At 48.8% G+C, this 21,787-nt stretch overlaps 2 protein-coding genes across 2 annotated transcripts in view; one reads left to right on the top strand and one right to left on the bottom strand.

Moving 5' to 3' along the window:
- The window catches only part of CSMD2 (CUB and Sushi multiple domains 2), a 653,863-nt gene that overhangs the window by 348,205 nt on the left and 283,871 nt on the right, over positions 1 to 21,787 (bottom strand).
- On the top strand, positions 6,082 to 6,639 carry HMGB4 (high mobility group box 4). Its single transcript, XM_024125392.1, has one exon. It carries the CDS (start codon positions 6,082 to 6,084, stop codon positions 6,637 to 6,639), a length of 558 nt encoding a protein of 185 aa, XP_023981160.1.

The following is a 21,787-nucleotide window of genomic DNA, read 5'->3' as shown; positions in this document are numbered from 1 at the left end:
TGCTGACCCTGTTCTTACACCTGATCATCTGTCCCATTTCCTGTCCACCTGTTCATTAGCCCACTGGGCTAGGTGCTGACCCCATACTTGGCTTTGGCTAGCCTCTGCCCATGAGAGTGGACCCAGGCTCCGTGTGTACCTGGCGAGGGGTTCAGTGGGCCATCCAGGTCAGTCTGCATGCTGAACGCGGGGCATCTTATGACCTGGGGATAACTTCACCAGATGCATCTGGAATCTGGATCAACCCAGATGGGAAAAGTCTCCCCAGAACCCCGTAAGTGTTGAGATTTAGACACCTCTCTTTCCACCTGCTCTCCTCCTGCAGTATTTGGCCGTGTTCCTTGCCAGCTTCCCCTTCTCCTTGGCCCCAAGGGAGTTCCTAGACACTCAGTAGAGGTTAAACACATGGACTTTGGAGTCAAACCAACCTGCGTCTGAGGCCTGGCTCTACCACTCATTGCTGTGAAATGAGAACAGTTGCAAAGACAGTACAGAAATTTCCTGTATACCCCTCCCCCAGCTTCCCCTAATATTAGCATCTTACATGACCATGGTCCATGTATCAAAAAACTAAGAAATCAACATTGGTACTGTACTATTAGCTCAATGGAAGAACTTTATTCACATTTCCCCAGTTTTTCTGCTAACGTTGCCCAGTGTTTGTTCCAGGATCCAATCCAGCGTTTCTCATTTGCCCTGGACAAATTGATCTCTCTCTCTCTCGGCTTCTGGAGGTGATCTACCTAAAGCATTATCATCATTTTTATTAAACTATCATGGTCACATCTGATTGAGTAACAGTTCTTGGCATGAGGTCCATGCCAAAGAGCCTAGCTCTGCTTATGACCATGTCTTCCCCACCGGTCTGGCTTCCAGGAAATTTCAGATGCCTCCTACCACCACCAATCCTGAGACATATCCATCCCTCAAACACTGCTTATCGATGGCCATTAAAGCAGCAGCCGCAATGCTCCAGCAACTCAGCTACTGGCTGAAATGTGTGTGTGTGTGTGCGCGAGCACACGTGTGCACATGAGTGATAAGTGAGTGAGTGAATGAACTGAGAGAATAAAAGAGTGAATTAACTGGTAAGCCAGTGAGCGAATTAGTGACTTAACGAGTCAGCGAGAGAGTGAAGTGTGTAAAATTGACTAGATCATTCTCCCTACTCCCTCAACTAATCCATTAAGCGGCGGCATACATTTCTCATCTTTGTTAACACAAGCAGGGGTTAGGAACAGCACAGAAATAGTTACAGACCACCAGTTGGATGAGAAGGATACTGTGTTCATTTCTTATTGCTGCTTTCACAAATTACTGCAAATTTAGGGGCTTAAAACAACACAGATTAATTATCTGACGGTTCTGGAGGTCAGAAGTCCAAAATGGGTATCACTGCGCCAAGGTCAAGGTGTCTGTGGGGCTGCACTCTCTCCGGAGGCTCCAGGGGTGAATCCGTCGGCTTGCCTTTCCCGGCTTCTAGTGGTTACCTTCATTTCTCGGCCTGTGGTCTCTTTCTGTATCTTCAAAGCCAACCGTGTAGCATCTTCAAATCTCTCTCTGACTCTGACCCTCTGCATCCGTCATCACATCTCCGTCTCTAACTCTGAAACTCCTGCCTTTCTCTGATATGGACCCATGTGATTATATCAGCCCCACTCGGACAGTCCAGGATAATCTTCCCATCCCCAAATCCTTAACATAAGCATATCTGTGAAGTTCCTTTTGCCATGTAAGGTAACACATTCATGGGCTTTGGGGCCTAGGATGTGGACATCTTCGTGGAGCCATTATTCTACCTGCCACAGATGCCTTGCTCAGAGGGCAAGTGCAGCACTGATTCCCACCCTAAAGCAGAAAGGGCAGCAGGGGGATGGAGAGAGCGTCACAGCATTTATCACGTGCCCCTGCCACGTACTTTTGCACCTCATGTTGTTGTTGTTATGGCCTGGGATTTTAAAAATTTCCCCAAATTTGATGCTTGTCCCCAAACTTGAGAAACACTGTGCCAGATGATACGCCAGGAGCATATGCTGCTACAGTTGAGGGTAAAATTTGCCCTAGGATTCCTGGAGAAGGATTAAGAGTGGGGCGCCTCAACCCTGGGTACACATTCCCATCAGCTGGGGAGAGTAAAAAAAACTTATTTTGAAATGAGCATGGAATTGCAAAGACAGTATAGAAATTTCCTGTATACCCCTCCCCTAGCTTCCCTTAATATTAGCATCTTACATAACCAGGATCCATGTAGCAAAACTAAGAAACCACACTGGTACATTAATATTGGCTCAATGGAAGACTTTATCGCATCTCCCCAGGTTTCCCACTAGGGCCCCTTTTTGCTCAAGGACCCAGTCCAGCATTTCTCTTGCATGGGGTCATCATGTCGACAGAGTCTCCTCCAGTCTGTCGGCTTCTCAGGCGTTCCTTGTTTTCTCAAGACCTTGAGACTTTTGTACTGGTCAAGTATTTTGTAGACTGACCTTTAATTTGGGTTGGTCTAATATTTTCTCACGATTAGACCAGGGTTATGGATTTGGGGGAAGACTACCACTGGGTGAGATGCTCTTATTATCGCATCATCGAAGGGGGTGTGTGATATCAGCATGGCCTATTACTGATAGTCTTTGCTTTGATCCCTTGGTTACAGTGGTTATCTGCCCCCTTCCTCCACTATAAGGATGTCGCTTGTCCAGTTGGTGTTATCGCTGCCGAGTAAGAGGCTCTCACCACCTCCGAGGTGGGGGTTCCATCCCAGCTTGTCTAAAACAGTGTTTTCCAAATCCACCCATGGATTGTGACCCATTCTCAGGTCATAAGATTAGACCGTGGGGTGCATTTTAAAGAAAAAAATAAAGTAGAGGAGACTGTAACAGCATAGAATGGAGAAGAAAAGACTACGTCACACACATAGTAGGTATAGTTTCGCAAAACTTCTGTTTCTGAAAACTTTACGTGCTCAGAGACCTTATCTTTACAATGGGGATAAAAGTTGCACGCCCTGACTCGCACCCCCCACACAGGGCTGTCATGAGGATTAGATGAGCCGATAACGGGTGAAGTGCTTAGAACAGAGGCACACATTAGGCATTGTATCAATTATTATTATGAAGCGTGCACGTGCATAAATGGGTCACGGTGTAGAATACATTTCTTACTGTAGATTGCAGTCCAAAAGTTTGCAAATACTGAAGTCGCATCTCTAGACTGGGGTGGGCAGGCTTACAAGCCCCAAGCCAACACCTGTGTTTGTGTGAAGTTTTACTGGGGCACAGCCACTCGTTCGTTTACGTGTTGTCTTTTGAGCTAAGGTGGCAGAGCTGAGAACTTGCAACGGAAAATGCATGGCCCACAAAGCCTCTGCACTATTTACTACCTGGACCTCCAGCGCAGCACCCCTGCCTGGAGGTCATCTCATGGTACAAAGGACATTAGACACTTCTTCCTAAGCCACGTGGCCTTGTCCTGCCACCGCCCGGCAGGCACACTGGCCCCTGCAGGCCCCTCTGGGCTGTGTGACTGCCCAGCACTCAGGCCTCCAGAAGCTCGATATCCTTCTACTTTGGATGGATGCCCACACTTGCTTTATTTATCCACCTCCCCTGTTCACGGTGGAAGGTTAGAAACACAGCACACTGGTCAGGGGCAGGAAACAGATGGCCACTCAAATTAGAATAATTTGAGGAGCGTTTAACAAAGAGGCTATTCACAAAGGGATGGGCAAGGTGCTGGAAAGCCACAAGGGAGAGCTGAATCCTCAGAGGCTTGTAAAGGTGGAGCTCTGACCACCCTCAGCAGGGGGGACAAGGAGAGGGAAGCTGGAAGGAGAGTCATTTCGAGAGGATGCCTTCAGAGGAGATGGGGCTTTCAGTCTGGGGATGGGGAGCCGGCTCCAGGCAATCCTGCGGGGAGGGAGCCAGAAGAGTAACTGCCTTGACCTCACCTCCCTCCCTCCCTGATCTCCTGTTGGGGTCCCCACTGGTCAAACTGAAGTGGAAGCCGGATAGCATAGGAGCCGCTGATGTGGTCCATATGGGTCAGCTTCCCAGGACAGGGAGCAGGCTGGGGAAGGATGGAAAGGAGCAAACCTCAGATGCCAGCGCACACAGCATCGATTTAGAAAGTCTGGTGTATTTACTTCTCCCGCAGCTCCACCAGACAAAGGGTACCCTGCTTCACCCCGCCAAGTCGGGAACGTGGCCCCAACACCAAAGCACTGTCATAGCTTTCACCTTAACTGTCTCCTCTACCTAGATCTGCTAGGCTCCAGATGGTTATCATGGAGTTAATGTTCCTGGATGTTCCCATCCTGAGAGGGGGTAGAAGGTTGTGAACCTGTGTCTCATTCATCGTGGCAGCCCAGCTCAAGTCCAACAGACAGACGAGCCAACCTCTGGCCACCGTGGGACAAAGAACCCGAGTGGCGAAAAGCTCCCTAGGCTGAGAAGTGTCCCCAGATTAAACTGTTCCCACTGGCCAGACCTCTCTGCCCCCACCACTGGCCCGGACCCCCTGAGCTGGCATCTGGTATCTCACGGGCTCCCCAGTCCAGCCACAGAACTACAGCATGTCACCGGGAGGGTCTTTCCTAGGCAGTGGAACACTGATTCCACATCACTGATTTCATAGATGAAACATCATAGGCTTACAGGAAGGAAGGGACTGGCTTGGGTAGCCCAGCCGCCTCGTGGCGAGCTGGGACTAGAATTCAGGATTGGAGACTCTAGTCAATGTCCATCTTTCTTTTATGTAAGAGGGAAGGTGAAATCGGTTGTGGAGCCCTGGAAATGGCCTTGGCCAAAATTCAAAATGTGGTCTAGCCTCAGGCAAGTTTCAGTGTCAGACTCAGCTCAGCTGCTGAGGCCGTGCACCCGGACCCTAGGCGCCCCAGGCAGCAGTTCTGTGCAGGTGGGAGGAAGCAGAGGCTCCAGTCGGGCAAATCGGTTCAAACCCAGATCCAACCTGTTAGTGGCTGTTTTACCTTAAACAGGTTAATTTTATGTTAATGAGGGTCAGTGTTCCAGTTCTGTAAACTTGGCTCTGTCATCAACCACTGAGTGGTATCAACTCCATGACCAGGTAAGCAAGTACTTTGCAATGTCCAAAGGTCAATAAATGACACTTCTTTTTTTTTCCCTCCAGTTGGAAGACTGATGGAATATCTGCAACTTTCTTCTCAAAAAGCCAGAGGCCGACTAGTTTGAGTGTAGCTGCTAGAGCTTTGTACTCTAGCCCCAAGAAACGGGGACCCCTGGGATAAAGGCGGGGGGGGGGGCTCCTGATAGGCCAAGGATTCTGCCTCATTTTCATGGACTCAGGCGTAATTAGTAAAATCTTAAGGTTCTCCTCCCTTCTTCCCCAGCCTCCACCCCACCCCCAATTTCCTCAGAGAAATGAAGAGTTCAGACATATAGGCCAAGTGCTTGGGTTTTAAATTAGACAACTTTGTTCTGACAGGAACCGAGTCACAGCTGTCATACCTGATTATTTTTAGAGTTACTACTAAACTCTTTGTACAGGATGAGCTGGCACTGTTCAAGGCAAACAGAAAGACTTCACATTTTATCATGACAGCTCTGGAGCCATCCACCTCCTCGTGTTCATTATTTCCAACCTGTCTTTGGAAGGGATGAGGCGGCATCTTGACAATCGTACGGCGGGGAAGGCAGACCCCGTGGCTTGTTACTACATCCGAGGGATGGAAAGCTCCCCAACTAAGCAAAGCCCACTGCCTCCAGGAAACCAAGGAGAAACATTCCAGGGGGGTACTGCTCCAGAGCCTTCTCTGGATGAACAATTATCTTTCACGAGAAGCAAAATTTGACAGCCAAGGAGCCAGCCAATAAGAGCACCTGTATGCAAATGCCACTAGCACTGGCCTGGAGTGGCCAGCTTGTGAGTGATGTCACAATCTCCTCTGACCCAACAATGCCACCACCACTGAAAAGGCGGACCCCTGCCTGCAGCTCTTACAGAGAGAAACATTCACCGCCAGCAGAGCACCTTCTAATTACTCCTGGAGTGTGGTGGACAAAAGTCTCTGCTGTCTGAGTTACTAGATCCAGAAAATGAAATGACCTTATGAACATGGGAAAAGAAGTCCAGCTAAAGCCCAAGGCAAATGTCTCTTCTTACGTCCACTTTTTGCTGAATTACAGAAACAAGTTCAAGGAGGAGCAGCCAAATACCTACCTTGGCTTTAAAGAGTTCTCTAGAAAGTGTTCGGAAAAATGGAGGTCTATCTCAAAGCAAGAAAAGGCCAAATATGAAGCCCTGGCTAAGCTTGACAAAGCCCGATACCAGGAAGAGATGATGAATTACCCTGGCAGGAAGAAGAATAAGAAGAGAAAGCGGGACCCCCACGCACCCAGACGACCTCCATCGTCCTTCCTACTCTTTTGCCAAGACCACTATGCCCATCTCAAGTGGGAGAATCCAAACTGGTCAGTAGTGCAGGTGGCAAAGGCCTCGGGGGAGATGTGGTCAGCAATGACAGACAACGAAAAGCAGCCCTATGAACAAAGGGCAGCTCTCCTGAGAGCTAAGTACCAAGAGGAACTGGGCATCTACCGTAAAGCCAGGAAGAAGAGCCTCCAAGTGTCGGCTAAGAACAAGCGCAGAGGGTTCAAACAAACTTAGTCAGACACAGCTGATGGATCCAATTAGAAATAAAATGCCATTCTCTGGTACTGCCTGTCCCTGGTCTCGTGTGTAGCGTTAGAGGGGCCATCGCTGCCACTTTGGGCAACAAGTGAGTGGCATGGTAGAGCTGAGAGCAGGGTTTGGAAACTGATCCCAGGAGGGGCTGGCTTTGGGACAAGAGTCTGAAGAATGTGTGGTCCGTACTTACTGGGCTTGGCTTGGGCAGGCAGGGTGGGGTGGGAATCTCCAGGTGTAAAGAAGCTAGGAGTCCTGGGGGTGGGAGCATCCTGGTCCCAAGTGGTTCTCCAGGGTGGAGGACCCTCCTTAGAGTGAAGCGAGCAAACGCCAGCCCTGCCACCCTCTTGGCCTGGAGGGCAAAAGGCCTGGAGTCCAGGTCAGGCTCCCAAATCGGGCCCCAGCAGAGGCTGGGAAACTGGAGTTGAGGTGGGCCTTAGGGGACTCAGTGTCTCCAGGGATTCCAGAACTGGTCCTCCAGCAAGGCTTAGATACTATTAGTGGGTAAGGATGAGACTCCAGTAGTGGGCCCTAGTCTAGTCACTAGGATGAAGGATGGGGCTGATTTTACAAAAAGAGGCATCTGACTCTGCCCCAAGTACTATAACTTGGAGAGAACCCTCTTCTCGACACTTTGGTGAGCATCTCCCCGGTCATTTTCCTGTGGACGTAAGCACAACACGCAGGGTGGACATTTGTTGCCTGTATGACCACCGCGGCATCCATTCGTTTTCTCCTGCTCACAGCACACCGACTCCATCCTGACCAAGGCTGGATCAGATGGAATCCCCCTGGCTACAGTGATTGGCTCAGTGACGGTCATGTGACCCAAGTTGGTCCAATCAGAGTAGATCTCAGGACTTGTGTAAGGAATCCTAGGGGAGGATGCAGCCCCGGGGGCTGTTGGCAGCCGTTTGCCTCATTCTCAGGCCAAAATGTTAGTCCCTTTGGCATCCTGGACTTTTCATTGAGGATAAGCCCACACGTTTTGGATTTTGTCTAAGATAGTTAGAGTTTGGTTTTCTGTCATTTAAAATAAGTCAAAACTTGTCATTTGATACAAAGGGGGTTGTTCCATCTACTATAACTGTATTTTTCAGGCAATAATACACTGTGGGCAACGTTTCATACCAATCTAGATTGATATGGAATATTTTGAAATGGCTCTTGACTTCTGATATCAAAGAGACTGGGCCAAAATGCAAAGTTTTTTTGTTACCAGGTTCTGCATGCAAAAGACTTCCTTAATTCCAGCTCTAAACTCCTATTCCATGAGGGACCTGCATCTCTGTAGCCTGCTGTTGTTTCAAATTTTACTTTTGGAACAAAAATAAAAATATATATTTTTGAATAGCCTTTTAGAACTGGGTCAGCCTTTAGGGGGTGAGAGGTAATAGAGTGGAGTGATTTAGAAATTCAGGGTCTGGAATCCGGCCATTTACGAAGGGCTCCCATGCGCCAGACCCTGTGCTGGGTACCAGGAGGCCCAACGCGGTCTACAGTTAGGTTCCTGCCCTGACGAGAGGGACGGACACGGGCATAAACCAAAACCACAGCCCTACAAGGCCTGAGGAGAGTGTAGACTGCACAAAGAGCTGGGGGTGGGAGCGAGTACCACCTACCAAGGCAACTGCTGAAGTCTTCATGGAGGAAGCAGCTTTATGCTCCTCGGCAACCTTGTACTCATGCTGGCCAGATTCCTGCTCCCCCTCTCCCATTCCCCACAGGTGCTGCTCCAACTTGGCTCCGCTTCCCCTCCAGACCAACCTCCAATCTCTCAGGAGACACCCTCATTTCCTGCTTCATTGAGAATATAGAGATCATCAAACAAAGCACTGTCGGTTTTCTTCTTTCTCAACGTGAAATCCACAGCCATCTTCCCTCCTGGTCTCACGCCTCATAGCTAGGACCCTCTCACCACCAACCCTCTCATCACATCTTCCCCACCAACCTCAGGCCCTTGCCCCTCACTGGAAAGATGCTGACTCTCCAGCCTGTAAGCTTGCCGTCCTGACACAAGTGGTTCTGATCACTGGCAGGACCTTGGGCAAGTAAGTTCTTGTTCCTCTGTCTCAGGTTTCTCATCTGTGCAAAGGGGATGATATGATGCCTGCCCCTCAGGTTGTTTTAGTGATTAAATGATGTAACGCACGCAAAAGCATTTGGCACGGTCCTTAGCACATAAAAGGTACTGTGGTTGACCCTCTAGGGCAGCTGTCCTACGATTTCCCCCTCCTGGTGTTCACACCCTGGTACGACCCCCCTCCCATTAAATGTGGGCAGAACCTGTGACTTCCCTTTTTATTTCCTTTTTTGGCCACGCCACGCGGCATGCGGGATCTTAGCTCCCCGACCAGGGATCAAACCTGCGCCCCCTGTAGTGGAAGCATGGAGTCTTAACCACTGGACCGCCAGAGAAGTCCCCCTGTGACTTGCCTTTAACCAACAGAATAGGGCAGGGGAGATGGGATGTGATTTCCTCTGTGATTACACCATGGTATATAAAACTCTATCTTGCTGGTGGATTTGCTCTATAGAGATTCTTCCTGCTGGCTTGATGAAGTAAGTGGCCAAGCTGGGGAAGCCCACGTGGCAAGGAACTGTGGGGAATCTCTCGGAGTTGAAGGTGCCTCGGACCAACAGCCAGGAAAAAACCGAAGCTCTCAGTCCTACAAACACAAGAAACTTAAGTGCTGCAGCAACCACATGAGCGGGGAAGTGTATGTATCCTTCCCCAGCTGAGCCTCCACATGAGAACTCAGCCCTGGTTGACACCTTGATTGCAGCCTTGTGAGACCTCAAGTGGTGGACCCAGCTAAGCTGTTACCGGATTCTGACCCAGAGAAATGGTGAGATAACAGACGTGTGTTGTTTTAAGCCAACAAGTTTGTGGTAATTGGCTACACAGCAATAGATAACTAATACAGTACTCAATAAATGCCAGCTTCCTTGTCATCTTAAAATAAACCATCTTTAACTTTCTTTCTCCCTCCAGCCTCTACCCCACCTGTTTAATTTCTTTTCCTCTGCTACCAACCTCTGGAAGGTGGCGGACGCCCCCCAGTGCTAATTTGATCCTGACTTGTACTCTGCAGCGGTTCCAGTGAGGCTGTCTTGTTTCCAGCCTGGCTCTTGCGGGGCAGCGGCTGTGTGTTACATGACAGTCCCCTCTGGGAAGAGGGCCCACACACAGCTGGACCCCAGCCCTCATGCCACTCTTTTCTGGTTTCCTCTGTGATTAATTACGCGGATGTGGGTGGCTAAGTCAGAGTTTTGACAACAGTTTGCAGCGCCCCCGCTGAAAACTAACTCTATTAACAGTCCTTTATGAGAACGCCGACAGGAGGTTGTGAATCTGCTGGCTTCTAATGACAGTAATGGAATGACAGTGAAGGGGGAAGGAGGGGAGGAGGAGGAGAAGTAGGAGGAGCCTGGGTCTAAGATAATGGGTGAGAGGAAAAGCGGGCAGAAAACCTGGTGTGGTACCAGCATTCCACGCAGACCCACTGGGCTGAGCTCAGGGGCCCCTGCCCTCGGGAAGAAGGAGGCTGAGTCTCTGGGCCCATGGCTGTCTTAATGCCTGAATCACTCCACTCTGACCCTTCTCTCCCAGAGCCTTTTCCTGTGTTCATTTATTCAGCAAATATTCACGTCAATCTTAAGCCTGCAACGTACCAGGAACTGTTCTAGTACCAGGGAGGCAGCGAGGCCCCTGATCTCTGATAAATAAACAAGTCAACAAATAAACACACCAGGTCATTTTTTGATAGTGTCAAGTGCTCTGAAGAAAGTAAACCGGGCTAATAAGATAAACAATGACAAGTGGGGTTGAGGGTGCTTTAAATGGGTGGTCAGAGAAGATGACATTTGGGTTTTGATTTAAAGGACAAGAAGGAGCCAGGCCTGCCAAGGCCTTAGGGAAGAGTTGTTCAAGTAGAAGGACAGCAAGTGCAAAGATCCTGAGGCAGGAGTGAGCTTGGCATATTAGACAGAGGGAGGCTAGAATGACTGGAGGGGTGAGTGAGTGGCTGAGATGCAGTTGGAGAGGGACAGTCCTTGGCAAGGAGTTTATTTTGAAACCTAAGGGTTATGGGAGCCAAAGAGGCTTTTCTGCAGTGGGATCCAGGTGCTTCCATTTCCACTTCTGGTCAATGGTCATTCTAGAGTCTTCAGAGACTACCAATGCCACTAAGGGGATGCTAGCGCCTCCCAGGTCTGCAAGAGAAAGAGGCAAGGCTAGCAAATACCAAATCCATGACCTTCTTCCCTTTTGGAGGGGAGATAATCAGGAGCCTCCACTTGGTCCTCCTGGGAGCAGCTGTAAGCTAAAAATCAAATGCGCAAGCTGTGAAACGTCTCTCCCTGTGATTTGTTTTCCCAGAGATGGGGGGAAAGGACAGGCACGGGTGGCAAAATATTCCAGGAGCACACTGCTTCCCAGGCCTCAGATTTCCATGTGCAGCAGCTCCCACTAGACCAGTGGTTCTCAACTTTGAGGCTGCATTAGAATCACCTCAGACCTTATTAAGATACAGAATGCTGGGCCCCACCCCTAGAGTTTGATTCAGTTCTTCTGGGAGTTGGGCCTATAATTTGCATTTCTAAAAGTTCCCAGGTGGTACTGATGCTGCTGGTCTCAGGACCACGGAGGGGGTGAGTGAGTGGCTGAGATGCAGTTGGAGAGGGACAGGCCTTGGCAAGGAGTTTATTTTGAAACCTAAGGGTTATGGGAGCCAAAGAGGCTTTTCTGCAGTGGGATCCAGGTGCTTCCATTTCCACTTCTGGTCAATGGTCATTCTAGAGTCTTCAGAGACTACCAATGCCACTAAGGGGATGCTAGCGCCTCCCAGGTCTGCAAGAGAAAGAGGCAAGGCTAGCAAATACCAAATCCATGACCTTCTTCCCTTTTGGAGGGGAGATAATCAGGAGCCTCCACTTGGTCCTCCTGGGAGCAGCTGTAAGCTAAAAATCAAATGCGCAAGCTGTGAAACGTCTCTCCCTGTGATTTGTTTTCCCAGAGATGGGGGGAAAGGACAGGCACGGGTGGCAAAATATTCCAGGAGCACACTGCTTCCCAGGCCTCAGATTTCCATGTGGAGCAGCTCCCACTAGACCAGTGGTTCTCAACTTTGAGGCTGCATTAGAATCACCTCAGACCTTATTAAGATACAGAATGCTGGGCCCCACCCCTAGAGTTTGATTCAGTTCTTCTGGGAGTTGGGCCTATAATTTGCATTTCTAAAAGTTCCCAGGTGGTACTGATGCTGCTGGTCTCAGGACCACGGAGGAGTTCTTTTTCCTCGCGCAGCCCCGGCATTTACTCTGAAGAGGAGGCGTCACTGATCTGCCTAGTGACTTGAGAGAGAGGAAGGGCTGACCTGCTCTTCCCCTCTCGTCCCCCACCAATCCCAGCTGCACAGTGTGTTCAGGTGTGCTCTCCAACCAGTTCATCAGTAATAAAGGTGAAAGGCTGATCCTCATCTGTCTTTCTCTTTCATCTGCCAACTGATTCTGAACTTGACAAAGGAGTATTTGTTTGTTTGTTTGTTTATTCATTTTGGGGGCTTCCCTCAAATCCCAACGGAGAAGTCGATCCCAGTTACAAACAATCGATTAGCATCTGGGCCACACAGCATCACTGGGGTCTTAGGGTTGATTTCAGCCTCCACTGAAGCACGTTTGGGGACAAAAAGGTCCAGTTTCTGGGCCTATAAGACTGAGGATCAGGCCCCTGGCCAGGGTGAGGTCATCAGGGTGAAGTCACAAAGCCCTGGCACCTCTGCACCTTGTCATGCACCTCTAATCACACGCCCACAAACAATACCTGCCCTCCAGGTGTGCTGGAGGATAAACGAAACGTCTGGGACATCCTTGTAAATGAAGTCTGACGTGTAAGAAGTGCCCAGTGGATGGGGGTGCCTGCCCTGGTCTCTAAGGGATGGTTCAAAGAAGGAGAGAACAACACACACAAAGGCAGCTCAAGCAGGAGAAAGAGCTTGGCCAAAGGCCAAAAGGGCAGACTGGCCTTGACCTCTGGGTGGACCAGCAATGAGTGATGCACTGCGCGTTCCCGTGTGGCCATCCCCTTGTAACAGTTGCCTTGCAACAGCGCCCCCTACTTGTTGCTCCCTTTCTAGTCCTTTCTCTGCTCCAGCTGGCTGAGCGATATTTGAAGACTCCTCCCCGTCAGCAGTGAAACATTTCAGTGGTTGCCCCTCACTACGGGAGTCTGACACAGGATAATCAGGCCACTGCTGCCTCACAAGTTGCACCGTCGCCCACACTCAGCTTCTGAAATGGCTCCCCGTGAACCAGGCCTTCTGGTATTCACACCCTTGTGTGATTCCTCCCTTTGAGTGTGGGCTGGACCTAATGACTTCCTTCTAATGCACAGAATAGGGCCAAAGTGATAGGATGTCACTGCTTCGGAAGGGACTAGGCTATGAAAGACTCTCTCTGCCTCACTCTCTTTCTCGCTTGCTCAAAGCAAACTGACATGTTGAAAGCCACCCTGTAGAGAGGCCCACATGGCAAGGAATTGAGGGTGGCTTCTGGCCAATGCCCAGCAAGGAACTGAAGCCCTCAAACAGCTGTCAAGGACCTGAATCCTGCCAGCAACCGTGAGTAAGCTTGGCAGTAGACACCTTTATTGCAACTTTATGACAGGCCAGGCTAAGCCATACCTGCTTCCTGACCCGTAGCAACTAAGGTGATAGATGTGGTTTCATGGCACTAAAGTTTGGGATAATCTGTTAAAAACTGAAATAGATAATGAATACAGATTTTGGCATCAAGAGGGGGATAGTGCCATGAAAAATATCTTAAAAAGTGAGATGTCTTTGGAACCAGGCAGTGGGTAGAGGCTGGGAGTATTCTGAAGACCTTGTTAGAGAAACCGGGACTTTGAGGATGTTGCTGGTGAAGGCTCAAAAGGAATTAAGAACGTGTTACTGGAAACCAGAAGAAAGGGATCCTTGTTATGCAGTGGAAGAAAGTTTAGCGACAGTGTCTTCCGCAGGGATATGGAAGGCAGGACATGCACCGAATCAACTTTGTGATCTAGCTAAGGAGGTGTCCAAGCAAAGGGTTGAAGGTACTGGCTGGTTTCTTCTTGCTGCTTACGTGAGAAGAGAGATAAATTGAGGGAAAGGTGGTTGAAAAGGAGCCAGACTTCATAGTTTGGAAAGTTCTCAGCCTTCCAAGACAGCAAAGGCCGCTAAAACTAAGAGATGGCTTTGAGCAGTGTTGAGAAAAGGTGGTCTGGAGATAAAGCTGAGGGTGTGACTGTGCAGCCTTTGGCTAAGACCTAGGAAAGATCAAAGGACTGTAGCATTATTCAGCCACATAAGGGCCCTTTAAAGAGATTAGGGTGGGCTTTTACAGATCCTCAAGATCAAACAATAGGGCCTCTGGGAAGCATATGAGCATCTTACCTTGGCCTTCTTAGCGGAAGCCCAAGGTAGAGAAGTTTAGCTCAAAGAAATCTGTGGTTGTGGCTTTTGTGTAAGAGAGTGACTCTCAGTGAAATTTACAGAAGACCCACAAAGTTTTGGAGGAAAACTATGATCAGAAGAAACACTGTCAGCTTGGACTAAAAAGGACAGAGACAGTACAAAACAAAAAGAGGTCACAGGACTCCCAAAATTCTCAGCAGGAAGCAGGCTGGAGAAAAGAAAAAAAAAAAAAGGAAGACTCAGAGGGAGAAACCAAGAACTCAGAAGGTGGAGTTAAATATTCCCAGATTTTAATACTTATCAAGAAACTTCCAATATATTACTGGATGGATTTCAGAATTGTTGTGGACCAGGGACTTTTTTCTGCCCCACACTGTCCCCTCTTTTGAGTAAGAATGTCTAGAGCCATTACCCTGTACCTATCCCACCACTGTATGTCAGGTATGTGGGGACAGAGAACTTGCCTGTCTAGTTTTGCAGAGCTACTGACCCAGAGTAACAGTACTCTAGGACCTGTACTCAAGGAACTACACCAAGAGCCTCAACCACACTTGAACTTGATTTAGATGGTGAGATTCTGGACTTTGAGCTGATGCTTTCACGGGATGAGACTTTTGGGGGCCTTGGGAAGGGGTAACTGTGTGTCGCGTGTGGCAAGGACATGAATCATTGGGGGCCGGAGGGCAGCTGGTGGTAGGCAGCTTCAGAAGTGACTAAACACTCTTTGTCTCCTGGCATTCACACCCTTGTACAGCCCCCTCCCCTGGTGTGTGTGCTGGACCTAGTGACTTCCAACACAGGGAATACAGCAAAAGTGACGGGCTGCTGCTTCTGAGATTAGGTTATAAAAGACTGTGACTCCTGTCTTCCCCTCTCTTGGAGTAGCTCTGACGAAGCCAGCAGCCATGTTGAAAGCTACCCTATGGAAAGGCACGGAGGTAGCCTCTGGTCAACAGCACTGAGGAACTCAGAATCCTTCAAAGCACCCTGGGAATAAGCTTGGAGCAAATCCTTTTCCCCAGCTGAGCTTTGAGGTGATCACAGCCCTGGAATACTCCTTGATGGCAGCCCTGTGAGAAACTCTAAGCCTGAAGAACCCAGCTAAGCCACACCCAGATTCCTAACACGAAGATAAGGTGAGATAATAAACATTGCTTCAAACCGTAAGTTTTGGGATGATTTGTTAAACAGGAATAGATACTTAATACACCCACCCTAAGGTCCTGCCCTACAGTATTTCTCCCAGAAACACTATACTCTCCTCAGGGCCTTTGCACATGCTACTCCAGGCTGAACTCATCCTACCTTTTAGGTCTGGTAAACTTCCACTTTCAGACAAGACGCAGGTCAAGTGTCCCTTCCTCCAGGAAGCCCTCTTGGACCCTCCCACCCTCTTCTGTGCTCCCATATCACATCACCATCTCATTCACATCACATCTTAAGTAGTGTTTGTCTTGACTAGTGAAGGAGGGCAGGTGCCTTGCCTTATTCATCTTGGTACCCTTAAAATCTAACACAATGCCTGACATGCAGTAAAATAATAATAGAAAACTGTTATTTAGGTACCTATGCCATGCCTGGTAGTGTTTGAGGCAATTTACATGTACCGATCTTATTTTACTAATAAACTCAATGAGGCAGAAACTTTAAACACTCCCATTTTGCAGATGAGGAACTGAGATTCTAGGCGAGGCACTTGGTGCTGGAAAATGAGCAATGGAACCCGGAGAGGCTCCTCCCGTCCCGGGCTTGGCAGTGTCAGTTCCCTCCTCTCTCTCGGGAACTCTACACAGGCAGAGTTGGGCCAGGAGGCCTCCTGAGCACCCAGACATACACTCTGTGTTTGGCATTTCCGGAGAAATACCTGGATCTTTCCCTTGGCACCTCCGAGGAAGGGCTTGGCTGTCACCCAGAGAATTTGTTGGGCACCAGAAATCACACCTCCAGCTCTCTGCTCACAGCTGTGCCTCTGGCCCGCAGGCAGAATAAGCGTTTCCCCGCCCTCACACCCTGTCATTACAGACCATGTAAATTCCTCGATACTCATGTTGAAATGAACAGATGCGGCTCTGTATTTTTAATGCATTATCTGCAATTAGCAGCAGTGGGCATGAAAGAACTCTGCGGTCCCTGGGGCTGCCCCTGGTGGATGCAGCTGCGAGTACATTTGCGCTGAAGAATCCAGCCCGGCTCCTCTGGCCCACGCGGCTCTGGCGAGTGGGTGAGGGGAGCGTCCATTCGCACAGCGTCTGCTCTGCCAGGAAGCAGAAGGGGGCCTGCTGACACCTGATGGTCACTCCACTGCCGACCTGGCCCTCCTGCCATCCCCCCCATGCTGTCTAAACACCCTGAGAGGCTGTCCTCCACCCGGATGTCACGGGTGATACAGGTTTTTACGGGCTTGGGGTCTGCAGTGTGGAAAGGTCTGTGAGAAAATGCAAAGAGGCGTGCTGCCATGCCAGGGGCAAAGGTAAGGGGGTGTCTGCACGGATTTCAGAGAAGAAGGTGCCGGTTGGTGAGAGAGAGGTACGTGTGCACACCAGCTCCATCCGAAGGAGGAAGATATTTTTGGTAATACATATAATGCTAATAACTAGCACGTATCGGGCACTTACTGTGTTCCAGGCCCTGACTTAATGCTCGCCAGGCATCAGCAGAAGGGAGTGTCAATTCCGCCTGCCCCTGCCACCTCCAACCACAAACCACAGCCAAAGACCACCGGGAATCCACCTGTAGTTGAACAAAGTTGGGATTTTGGGCTCTTGGCAATGAGGGAGAATGCACAGCCCTGGAAACTGTGGGGCATCTCAGTAAGAGGAGGTTGGAAAGAACTTACTGTAGGAATTAGGTTTGCGTTAGGTGATTTGGGGGAGGTTCAAAGAAGTGGAGCTTTGCTCTGGATTGGATGCTGTCAGGAAGTCAATATACTTCTACCATTGGGTACTTAATAAATTTTATCTAGAAGGTGGGACGAATGAAGCAGGACTAAAGTTGGAATTGGTGAAGAAGCAGCTGTCACTCATGTTAGACAAGAGGGAGGGGGATGTTCAGTCCCTTTTGTTTCTCGGTAATGTCCCTGTTCGTGTCCGAGTTCAGATGTGGTTATGAAGTAGTCTTGTTTTTGTCTTAATCCATCACGGTCGTGGAGCGCTCACATGCCGAAGTCTAGGTGTGGGGTACAGGCCAGCTCCCAGCACCAGGCCAGTCTCTGGTCCTCAGGGGCTGCTGTTCCCTTTCCCAACAGGCCCTGTTATTGTTCCAGTTTACAGAAATAAAGAAATTGAGGCTCAGAGAGTTGCCAAAGCTAAGAAGTGGTGCTGTGATTCCAGCATCACTGAAACTGCAGTGGGTGCTGAGGGACTCAGGGGACAGGAGGGGAAGGGGTATGACTACGGGAAGCCAGGCTGACCATGAAGGGGACTGGCTACGATGGTGAAATAGAGAGAACATAGGATTTGGAGCCAGAGATCTCCACTTTCAAAATCTGTCCCTGCCACTTACTAGCTACCAGGCCCTGGGCAATTTTCTGAACATCTTAGATCCAATTTCTTCTTTCACATGATGGGAATATAAAAGTCTGTTTCCCACAGTTATTGTGAGAAAAGAAATGGAAGAGACACAGTATAAGGCACCTATGCCACACTGGGGGACAGAAGAGTCCCCTCCGAGCACTTCCTGTATGCCAGCCACTCTTCTGAGTATCTCACATGTACAGACTCATCTAACACAGCCGCCCCGTGAGGCAGGTTCTATTAGAGTCCCTGGTTTGCAGGAGAGAAGATGGAGGTACAGAATGGTTAAGCAACTTCTCTGAGGTCACACAGCTATCAAGGAGCAGAACTCAGGCATGCTGGCTCCAGCACCCTCACTCTACTCCCTCATGGTAGCTGTTGGGTCACAGCCCCTTCCCCTCCCTTGCTGCAAGGACTTCAACCTCAACGAGTCTAGTCACATTTTGATGGTGATTGCGTGCTCTGGAACTCCCCTGGTCCCAGACTTTTGCTCATGAATGCGTCTAAGCTGCTTGCTTGGCTCTGGTTCGGAGAGCACTTGTTTCCTTTTGGCAGGTCAAAACACTCTCAGCACGACAAATAGTATAGATTCAGCTCACCGCAGTGGACACATCAAATGAAACATAGTATTTGCCTTATTGGCATTCCTGTGCCTTTCAGTAAGTAGTAAAGTCAGAGAGAAAAACACTGAGAACTGAGTAAAAACTAAAAGGGGCCCAGGGTGGGGTCGGGGGGAATGACTCAGTGCTGCAGCCAAAGCCCTCCTGTGCCAAGGCTGATGTCTGGGAAGAAGGCTGCCCGAGAGGAAAGGGGTCAGAAAGGGGTGGGCTCCTTCCCGCAGCTATGTCTGTTCCAGTTGAGCACCCCCCCTTCTTGGTATCAGCTGATTGGACAAGAAGTTGACACTCGACTAATGAGCTGAGCCAACCAGATCCTCTCTCTTGCTAATTCAAGGCAAGAGATGTGGAAACTGGGAGTCAGTCAGTTGCTCCCTAAAGCTAGAAGGTCAGGCAGACTCAGGGATGGGAGTGACCATCGGGGACTGTGTGTACTGCTTCACAATCAGAGAGAAGGGGAGTAGACTATGACACCTGAGAGAGTTGCTCTCCAGCACTTTCTGTCCCATGTATTTAGTCAATAAACCCTTTGGATTCCTAAGCCAGGACCCATCCCCACGAGGCCATTACTGCATGAAGGTGAGGCACTGGAAACAACCTGAGACTCCTGCGTTGTTTTCTGACACTCCATGCCTTCCCTTCAGCTTCAGGGGAAGACGAGGCCAGGTCCCGTTGGTACATGAGATGGGAGCAGCCACACTTCCTCTCTAACGGAGACACCACAGCCGGTACCACAGGTGAGTGGGAGCCGCCCATGGTCCATTCCAGAGACCCCTGCTGACCTTTATCAGAAGCCAACATGGGCCTCCCCAGAGTGCTGGGGTGTGAGGCACGGCTGCCCTTGGACCCCACAGCTTGAAGGAAAAGGACTGAGAAAAGTCCCTGCAAAGAAGCCATTGTTATGACACAGCACAGCCATCTGGTCCCTCCATTGATCTGACAGCGGCCGCAGGGGTGGAAGGCAGCAGACGCGGAGGCCCTGGGAGCGCAATCCAGTGCAGAGCCCTCATTGATCCATGTACCTGCCTGAGGACTGGCCACACTCTCTGTGTTTAAAAGACACTCACGGAAGGTCAGGGCTGGAAGGGCACCTCAGGGAGGCCTCAGGACAGCCCAGCGTTGTCACAAATGGGAAAAGCAAGCCCCAAAGACACTACTGAGATGTAACCTTTCCATTTCAATCAAGGGAGTTCAAATAGCATTCGTTGTTTATTGGGCAGTTTTGCGGGAAAAGGGGGCGGGTATTGTTGTGCTTTGTAGCCCTATGTTGCCCTCCCACAGGGAGAAAAGCAAAGAGAATATATATTTATGTGGAGTCTGTAGGACTGAATCATAAGTACTTGGCCTAAAAAAAAAAAAAAAGCACATAGTTACCCCCAAGGTAAGCAATGTGTTGTTAGCACCCCCCCACAACCCTGCTCCATGGGACACGCAGCAGCAAATCACAGATTTATCTCAGCCGGAGGTTCAAATAGAATATGTGAGACAGTGTCTTCTGTGATGCCCGCCTTTGCTTAGCCACATATTCTGTTTCAACCTGCCCTGTCCCAGTGCCAGTGAGCCTCTAGCAGAAAATTCATCATGAGGCCCTGGTCCTCGAGTCAAGTGGATTCTGGAAATAGTCTGTTCTCCTCCCCCATACTCCCCACCCCAATCCAAGATGCCATGGGTTCTGTGGGACTCAGCCGCCAGAGCCCCTGCAGACTTTGTAGTTAACCATACCTCCGACTTGTGGCCTGTCTGCCTAACTGGCCTGCTGTAGTCTCTGGTCCCCACTGCTGTTCTCCCATGGGCTGGGAGCCTGGTGAAACCTTCTGGCGTTTCTGGGGTTTGGCCCCATTCTCCTGAGCGCTAGGATTTATCCTTCCCTTCTCCATCAGCCCACAAGCGTCCCTGACCTAAAATTCACACAAGCACCTAGGCCATGGGTCCACCCACTCTCTCAGAATTTTCCTTTTCAAAAATGCAGGCCCACATGAGGGTAGAATTTGCCTTTTTCCTTGGTTGTTAATATGGACAGTCGGTCTGTTTTCAAGTCCTGCTCTAATCAGCATCATCATAGTTATAAGCATTGGCTTTAGAGTGAAAAAGAGTTGGCCCTGAGTTCTGTCCACACTACTGACCAACGGTATGAACTTGGGCGACGAATTCTTCTAACCCCATTCTTCTGAGCCTCGTTTTCCTCACCTGTGTAAAGTGGTTGTTAAAACCTATCCCACATGACTGGTACAGAGTAAATGACAGCATACATGAAATAATGGATAGAAAGAACATAGCATAATGTAACACATAATACTAACATGTAACATTCACTGAGAGCTTTGATATGTTAAATTCTGGGCAAAGTGCTTTGCAAACATTACGTTAGTTAATTTGCACAGTAATCTTGTGAGATCCTATTTTCCCAAATTTTTAAATGAGAGCTTTGAGCCTTGAAAGGTTAAGTAAATTGCCCAAGGTCAACAGTTGGGTAGTGGTTGAGCAATTGTGACCTCGTGGAGACCAAAGGTTATGATTTATCTCATTCAGTGTCTTAGTACAATGCCTACTATATAGTAGGCACTTGAAAAATGTGTGTTGAATTAATGCATGGCTCCCAAGTCAGTGCTCCTTCGCATAACTGGGTTGAGAGCTCAGCTTTATCAACTTATTTTTTTCTCTCTGTCTTTTTTTTTTTTTTTTGCAACTGGGGACACTAAGCTGTTCGTTTGTGTTTTATTTCTGCCAGTATTTGTGTTCTTATCCTTAGTATGGCTATTACTGGATTTTTAATACATTCAAACCTTCTATCTGAATGGATACATAATTTCCATACTACCTACTATTAATCAGAGAGTACCCACCGATTCAGCACTTTGGACAGAGCTAGGATTTTTTAGCTAATGGCTGTTGGTATTGTATTTGCATTTAAAAACTATTTCCAATAAGTGTGCCACCCACATATGAGAAAATACTGCATTCCCCACTCAGTGGTTCTGGCTCTCTCTTCCTTTTCATAGTCTATCAGATGAGAAAATATTGCCATAAAGATTTTATGAGTCCAAGAGAAACATTACTCAAACAGGATTTATTTCAAAGGCATCATTTTGAAACCATGGCATGTTGTCTAAAAGGGAATCAAAGCTCATATTGGTGAAATTTTTATACTCAAATGAAGTCCAAATGTTGCATAAGATCCTCTTAATGTCTAACAAGTGAGCAACTTCTTCAATTTGGTTCAAATCAGCAGACAATTTATAGAGTATGTATTTTCAGCATCTCTGGGCCCATACTTGAAACCAGTGATAAGAGACAAGAATACGATCTTTGCCCATGTGCACTCACACAAGGAGAAAGGTAATTACGGTTTGGTACTTTCAGACCTTCATACTCTGGGACAAAATATGTCTTTACGATGCCCAGTATATGTCAGACACTCTGCTGAACACTGCAAGGAAAACAAGGCACATTTTCTACCTTCAAGGACCTACTGTCTGGTTGGGGAGACACACATATCCTTATGCAGCACACTTTGTAGTGAGATAAGGGTTATACTAGAAATAGGTAC

The sequence above is a fragment of the Physeter macrocephalus genome, chromosome 3 (genome assembly GCF_002837175.3).
Source record: "Physeter macrocephalus isolate SW-GA chromosome 3, ASM283717v5, whole genome shotgun sequence".
Lineage (NCBI taxonomy): Eukaryota > Metazoa > Chordata > Mammalia > Artiodactyla > Physeteridae > Physeter > Physeter macrocephalus.
Note: the sequence above shows the minus strand (reverse complement) of the source record. Positions and strands in the feature narration are given on the sequence as shown.